The sequence below is a fragment of the Cyprinodon variegatus genome, unplaced genomic scaffold (genome assembly GCF_000732505.1).
Source record: "Cyprinodon variegatus isolate N-32 unplaced genomic scaffold, C_variegatus-1.0 Scaffold1180, whole genome shotgun sequence".
NCBI lineage: Eukaryota > Metazoa > Chordata > Actinopteri > Cyprinodontiformes > Cyprinodontidae > Cyprinodon > Cyprinodon variegatus.
In genome coordinates, this window is record NW_015151633.1 from 10,636 (window position 1) to 18,733 (window position 8,098).

General features: G+C 34.9%; 1 protein-coding gene across 2 annotated transcripts in view; it reads right to left on the reverse strand.

Moving 5' to 3' along the window:
- Window positions 1-4,389: 4,389 nt before the first annotated feature.
- LOC107101971 overlaps window positions 4,390-8,098 on the reverse strand; it is a 46,836-nt gene continuing 43,127 nt past the window's right edge. Inside the window, exons 20-24 of one of the 2 annotated variants that reach the window (XM_015401075.1) lie at window positions 7,897-8,013; window positions 7,527-7,781; window positions 7,092-7,273; window positions 6,861-6,924; window positions 4,390-5,681 (exon numbers count right to left, since the gene is read on the reverse strand). In XM_015401075.1, coding sequence (XP_015256561.1) covers window positions 6,886-6,924; window positions 7,092-7,273; window positions 7,527-7,781; window positions 7,897-8,013 — 593 coding nt within the window. In that variant the 3' untranslated portion in view covers window positions 4,390-5,681; window positions 6,861-6,885. Of the gene's footprint in view, window positions 5,682-6,860; window positions 6,925-7,058; window positions 7,274-7,526; window positions 7,782-7,896; window positions 8,014-8,098 lie in introns of both variants that reach the window. The other variant, XM_015401074.1, reaches the window with a different exon arrangement.

Consider the following 8,098-nt stretch of genomic DNA (forward strand, 5'->3'; position numbering starts at 1 on the left):
AACCAGGAAAAGATGTTTATTTCTAAAAAGAAAAAAATGTCCGTCTTACATCTTTGACAATCTTACTCACTTATTAAATTTTAACATTTTAACTTGCGCTTTAGGATTATAGGCCAACAGAAAGTAACACATACTCTAAATGTGAAATAGAAAAATAGATGTTTTACTACATTTCTTCATGATATAATCATAAATCTGAAAAGTGTGGCATGCACTTGTAATCTAACCTGGCATAAACCAGGTTGATGTGCATAGTTCAATTTGAATTCTACACATTATCCATCTGGAAAGCCTCCAGTGGAGCAGCAGGCTCACAAATACATTCTTGATTTGTTTCATAGTTAACTGATAAATCAAACTCCTCTCAAGTCTGGTCAGAAGGAACATGCAAACATCTCTCCCATCCATGAAGGAACAAATTGTGCCTTTTTGCTCATCTTTCAAACAAAGAAAGAGTTTTCCACCTAAAACAGACTGAATAGCTTAGTCTACAAGTATACTACGGTGCCGGTGCAGCCATGTTTGCTTTGCTTTAGCCTGGCGATTCTGGTTGACATTATACACGACACACAGGATTTACTGATTCATAAACTTTTCTAATGTATCCATTGGCTTCTGGCAAGATGCATTTTTGGGAGTTTGTGAATTCACACATCCCACAACAGTTCATCTTGCTTGCAAAGTAAGGATTCAGCCTATGTAAATATGTTTTTTTGGGGTTTTTTTGCTCAATGGAGCATCCATCAACTCCACATATATATTTCCATGCTGTATTGCTTAAATATATTTTTGTAAATCAGCGTGTAAGTTTTAAGTTTAACCTTGTGCAAATTCCTCCAGAGGTTTGCTGCAGTCCCACTGCATGTCAGTAAAAACAAACTGAAGCATTCAATAATGTCTGATAATCCATAAGGGGAGAGTTTTGCTGCTCCTGAAAAGTGCAGATCGATAAGATTTCTTAATCTAAAGTAGAAGATCATCAGCCATATCGGCAACGCGTGAATATCTTCATTCTTTTCGGCTCTTATGATGGATAATGTTTCAGCGTTAATAAATAAAATAAAATATTGTAACTTGAGTTTTTTGTAGCTATTTTCCTGAAGACTGTAGTTTTAATTTGACTATCATAATCCCTATGGGTGTCCATAAGGCTGGAGGCTGTCAGGATTCAGCAGAGTGGAATGGAGTTTCTTCCTATCTAGGATAGTGTTCTTACTTTTGATCCTGCAAAATGTGAAATGAAAGGAACCAGAAATAGGAGGATGATCACCATCTGGGTCCAGGAATTTTAAAATATTCTGTGAATACAGATATTAATTTAAGGTGGAAACCACAGTATGTTGGGAAAAATGAGCCACTTGGTGTAGGTCTGCACTTTCCAAGTGTTTTTCTAGTATTTGTTCTGTGTCCTTACAATTAAAGTGGTACTCAGAAAGATCCTCCCAAAGTACATGGTTTGGGTTTTTGAGAAAGGCATCCCACAAAGATCTCCAAGTGCTGTATATTGCCCTGAAAAATCATTTAATAAATCTGAAATTTAGACACTTTGGTCAAAGGTTATAGAGATATTTTGGACTAAAGTTTTACTTAATCCAAAAAATCTCTTTTACTTTAAATCCCAAAACAGATTATATTTCAAAATCATCAACCCAAAAAAGCAGCTTTATTTGGTTATTAACTTTCCAGGAAAAGCATATTAATCTAGGATGCAATCTAGATGAATCACTCAAATTAATCAAAAACATGCAATAATAATATTATTCATATTTAAACTAATTTATCAGATTACACTTTTGTATTACCTGAATTATTAGGCCCTATATGCTGATGTCAAAGATTCAAACTGATACAAAAATAATAGGCTTTTAGTGATAAAGGAATAGTGGAACAAACTATATGCACATTTTAATTTGTCAATTATCTTTACTTACATTTAATGTGTTAAAATTTACCTTTGAGAAAACAGCTCTTCAAAAGCCCTTCTGGAAAACCTCCACTGTGGAAATGCAATTACTTTACATCTCAGTAAAAAAAAAAAAAAATTGCCCCAATTAAACATCTTAAGTTACTTTAACACCAATAGATCCAACAGATACCTGAATTTTATGTTCTGAAATTAAGAAACCATTTTCTGCTTAGATATATGGCAATTAAATATATGAATTTAACTGTATAATTACATTATTGACAGTTTTATTCAAATACATTTTTGTCTTTATAGAGTTAGACAACCTACAGATGCAAAATAGTTTTGAGCCAGACCCATGTGCATATGCCTGCTCCTGTTCTTACCTGACGAACTGTAGTTACTGAATTAAAAAAATAAAAATTCACATTTACTGATGTGTACTGCAACAGTTATTCTCACTGTCCCCCTTCCTTTCAACCTAAATAAAACATCACGTGGCAGCTAAACTAAGTGAACTTGATAAATGCTTACTATATTCACTAAAAGAAAACCCATCACTCACTTAAACCATATAGGTTTGACCTAAATGACAAAACTGACAGTCAAATAAAAACCAAGTTCATACTGGCACTGAATGATTTCACCAATAAATTTAGCCCAAAACGTTTCTGCTAATTTTGCGATTTATATCTTATTGCAATTTACTTTTCCACTAAAAACAAGTGTGTAGCTGTTTTACTTTAGGGTTTTAGCTTTTTGATGAATTTGCTTGGTTGCTTGTGAACAATGAAGATATTTAAGGAATAAGAGCACTTCCATTTAATTGTTTCAGCATTCTCCTGTATTTTTGAGTCATAGGCAGGCTTGAACGCGCTTCTAAGAGTGTGGGGCAGTGATTGGGCTGCAACTACCGGCACACCTCATTTCCATTTACCGAATGGAAATTAGAAAATTGCTGCCATGTATTTTAAATACTTTTGCAGTAATCTACTTTTCTCAGAAATCACATCTGACTTCTGTGCGTCAACATTTAAATTCATGACAAGTTACCTCAGCAGTGGTCCCAAGACTCATCTACTAACAGACTGACCAACTCTTACCTTTGCCTCACCTTTACTTCCTGGATGTGAGGGGTTTCACATGCTTTAAAAATATTATTCAACCAGTCATACTTACCACTTAATCCACTGGAGAAAAAAAATCTAGAAATAAGTAAAAATGTCTTAAATTAAGTGTATTTATCCTTATTTTGAGTAGGTAAATGAGATAGTTTGCCAATGGAATTAGCATTTTTTACTCTTAAAATAAAATAGTTAGATTATATGCACTTGAAATAAGACAATGCAGTTGTGTTTTCTTTTTTTAAGTGAAAATTGTCTTGTTTCATTGGCAAAATGTCTCTTTTACCTCCTGAATCCAAGAAAAAATGCACTTATTTTAAGAAAAATGACTTACCTGGAGAAGAACTATGTACACTAGTAATTAATGAACATTTGTTACATACTTACTTTGAAATTAACTGGAAGATTCATCAGAGCTGTTTTTATCTTGTCTGCCTTTGGAATCAACTCGCTTTGTTTTACATCTCCTTCTGTGCCGTGACAATGCTTTGCAAAAAAAAGTGCAGTTGCACATGAAGACAAAACTCTTTCTTCTGAGGATTATACATTTTTCTTTGCTTTCTGAGGTCAAAACTAAAGTATGTGCTTTGCTTGCTGTGTTTCGGTTTTGGCTCCAAAGTTGGACATTATGGTGAGGAATGTTGGAGTGAGAAGGCAGAGAAGATAATAAAAAAATACAGTAAAGGCTTTTGGTCTGTTTTCTGAGACTTTCTGTGACAAAAAATCACAGAATTTAGAAAAAATAACAAAAGAAACTCGAGATTTGCATAATTAGTTTCGACCAGAATTATTAAAACGCATGTCCAAGGGGTTTTATTGAAACTTTCTGAGCCTGACACAACAAATGCAGATCATTTCAAACTATTGAAATATCTTTTCTTGTAAAGGAAATGTAATATTTTAATTGAATTCAAAATTCATTTTGGCAAGGATTTATCATCTCCTATGATAACATTCATTAAAATGCATCTTTCTAACTTGAAGAAATAAGAACGAATGTCAGAGGCAAGGGTTTCAATATTTTGAATGCATTTATCTCAGAAGTAAAGATTTAGAAATAGAGAAAAACAACATCTACAAATGATTTTCTGTTTAACTAGTGCAGGCAGACAATCTGGGCAATGCTGCTACTTTATATGTGCTCTTACACACACAGTACACAAAAGTGCCATACTTTAAGGTCCTAACTTTATATGGTGGCTTAATCTTAATACAGAGACGTTAAAAACCCCTGCCTACTTTTAGATTTCTTCATATTTAATTTTGTCACACTTGGCATTTAGTCAATTTAATTAAATTCAGTTTATTTATATAGCGCCATTTCACAACACATGTCATCTCAAGGCACTTTACAGTTCACCAGATCATACAGTCAAACTGATTAAAAGTTTTCTCTCTGAGGAAAACCAGTTGATTGCATCGACTCATCGACTCGAATGCAATCCCTCATACATTTATATAAATATATATTCTGTAAAGGACTACAAATAGATTGTAAAAGCTTTTAAATTGGAATAAATCACAGTGAGAGCAACAGTAGGTTAGAATTATTTCATCACATTAAGCCAGTGTGGAAGAGAAACTTAAGAGAATACTAAACAAAGGAGAAAGCTTTGCTGTGTAATGTTGTAAGATCTCATTACACTTCAACTGATCAATCCATATTTAAGGGTAGAAACAAAGGCTCAGTTAAGGTAAACTTGTTAACTTTATTACAAAAACATAAAATGAAAAAAACAAACATTGTGTGAGTATTTGTTTGTGATACAAAAAGCCAGCAGGTTTCTCATTATTTACTACCTACAAGTAATGCAGTTTATAAAAGCATGAAACAAAAAAAACAAATTTTGCAATTATGAAGTGTTAAACAGCTAATATTTTAATTTTAATGACATAAATATCAAATATTTCTATTACTTGTTTTAAACAACTGTGCAATTACTTTCAGCACTGCATTATGATGACCAGACTGTAATATTTTTATGATCTATACCTGGAAAAAAAAAAAAAAAACTTTTAGAGCAACCAGAAAACAGGATGGTTTACTGCATGTAAAGCAATGCTTTGAATATGTATTATCACCCTCATTGGTTTAGGCACATTTCTAAGTGATTGCTTTAGTGTTGAAGTAAAAAACATAGAACAAAAAACCTATTTACAAACACAATATAAAAGCAGCTGGAAACAACAGTGAGCTCCAGCTGGACCAGGAAGCCAGAATTTCCAGGCTTCCAGCACAATAAAAAACAACTGGAATCTTACCTAAAGTTAAACTTTTAAGTCAAATACTTATGGCTGCTCGACCAACACAGACACCAAATACAAAATGGCTGCTACATTCATTACAGATAATAAAAGCTGCAGTAATAAATGAATAATTTGCACCTAATCGCCTGTATCTCTTGAACCAATGGGATATACCGGTACATGAATTTTAAAATGTGTTCCGTCAGTGCTTGAGTAACAAAAATACAGAGAAATAAGTTTTTTATCAATAGCATTTAGTTTGATCACTGAGGACAACTTGCAGTTCTCTTTGCTTTTCTGACTTCGAACTTGATGTGATCTCCTGGATCTGACTTTGATACACACGTAACGCAGCAGAAACGCTGCTTCTTCTGGATGGATGAGCTTCAATCGGTTTTTGATCCCTGAAGAAAAATCAAACAAAAAAAGTACAAAAAGAAAATAAAAAGAATATTAAAATAACATTGAAAACTCGATAGCTGTTCATACCCCTCTCACATTGGTCCATATCGTTATATCGGATATGAACAATTTGCTGCTTTAAGTAAATAATCACCCTAATGCACAAAGATGCACAAAAGATTTGTCCCAAAAGATCTGTGTGTTTGAAGTGCCAAAAAAGTGGACCATCACACAAAGAGAGCGCATTGATCCTGTGCTCTTTATCTGACTAATAGAGCTTCACTCACCTCTGCATGCTTAATGCGTAAATCTATCCCAGCTGACTGCCATTTAAACTTTTATTTCAATACTTAAAAAGCAACAACTGAACACTTGAGTCAGTTAAGATGATAATAAATCGTGATACTCTTCATCCCAAAATGTCTGGTTAGCACACCGGGGTCTGACAACAGTGTCTAAACGTCACTTGGGGCGCTTGGTGACAGAAAAGTGAAATGATGTGCTCAAAAATGACCCTGCACATTGTCAGTATGTTTGGCTCAACCTGCTGCTGTGAAGCAGGATTCTCTACCATGAATATAATAAAAATAAATATGGATCCAGGCTCAGAATGAGCACCTGGATATGGGCTTTAAAATGGCTTTGTCTCCTTTCAAACCCAGGTTTATAGCCTTGCAGGTCAACGTAAAGCCCAATTTTCTCATTAGGCCATAAAGAAGAAAGAAAAAAAAGTGTTTTATCAAAAGACTGAGTCAGGAATTTGTCTGTTTACCAAACTAAAAGATTATTGCTCTCTACTTCAAGAACAATTTACATTTTAAAATGGAAAACATACTATTTTTTAAAAATGTTTCATTTAAAAATTCAATGTATAACATGGATGCATTAACACTTGCATTTTATTTCAGTGTTAAATTCTGTTTAAAGCAATGCATTATAATTAAAAAAGTCTCTGGACCTTTACTAGGTGTTGATTTTCTTTATTCGGACCCCGCTGATTTTTAAACGGTTAGTCCTGGTTTATAAGAAAGGAGGGGCATTGAAAACAAATGACAAAATTGACTGAATTCCACATATTTGAAGCTTTGTAACACATCTGATACTCCAACACAGATAGTAAGATGGAACAGAGTGTAACAGCAGCTTTAGGTATTATATATCTTTAATGTATAGATACTCACTTTGTACTGTACCATATCTCACAGGTCAGACCTCTGTGGACTTCACAGCATTTGTGCTTTGAACCTGAAAGATTCATAATTGATGAAGATCATTAAAAACTTTAAATAGAAGAGTTTTATTGTCATTTGAAGGGGTGATATTTCAGACAAAACTAAAAAAATAATTCTCCATTCCTGTTACTTGTAAACTAGCTTCACCTCCTTGTTCTGATGTTGCTGTCTGAGTTTCACCTTGGTTGCTTCTGCCGGTGAGTTTTTGACGGCGGATCCTTGAGAAGCCCCGACCTCTTTCATAGTAATGATGGAGGCACAGACAGAAGAGTTTTCCTCTGCTTCTCCTGCAGCAGAGCGGCAGCTGTGACTGCAACTGCTGAAACCACTCACGCTCTCCCCAGACGACTCAGAGCTGTCCACTGGAGAAGGGAGGAAAAGATTTAAAGCTGGACAAACATGTGGGAGTTATCAACTGTTTTAATAAACTTTGGTGTTAGACGAATCCTTTAACATGACAGAAAGAACTTTACAACAGGAAGACTTGGAACCACCCAGATCTCTAGTGTTACAGAGGAAGTGTCCAGGCTTAAACTCTGACACTCAGAGTCAGGTGAAGCTTTTTAGATTTCTTCTTTTTAAACTTTACCTCGCTTTACCTAATTATTTACTCACATAATAAGTTCTGATTTCCACAATCAGGATCTGTATCGTCCTCTTCCAGAGCTCCAGATGCAGATATGTATCCCACAGGTCCTCCTGAGACCGCCCTTCGCTTTGGGCCCCCAGCAAATCCAACAGAGGACATGGAACCCCGTCCAGAGGAAGAGGAGGAAGAAGAAGTGCTGCCTGAACCAACAGATTTTGGACGTCCCTCCAAAAGCCCGCCCTGTGAACCGCACGACCCTATAGTGGACGGTACTTTGGTATCTACATGGGGAAAATTAATACACTTCTGTTAGATGAATCATAATGAATCATGACCAAACATAAAAAAAAAATGTAAAAAATGATTAAAGAATCATCATCTAAGCCACATATTTACCTCTCCCTACTAAGACGTAGTTGATGGCCCTGTCACTGATAGCTGCTTCACTGGGCTGGATGTCCATAAAAGGCTTGTTTCCAATACCCAGGAACACTCTCTCCTGCATACGGACCTCTGAAAAGATAGGCCAAAAGTCAGGTGACAAAGACTAAAAAGTAACAACATATAAGCTGTAATAATCTCATAAAAACTGCTAGTG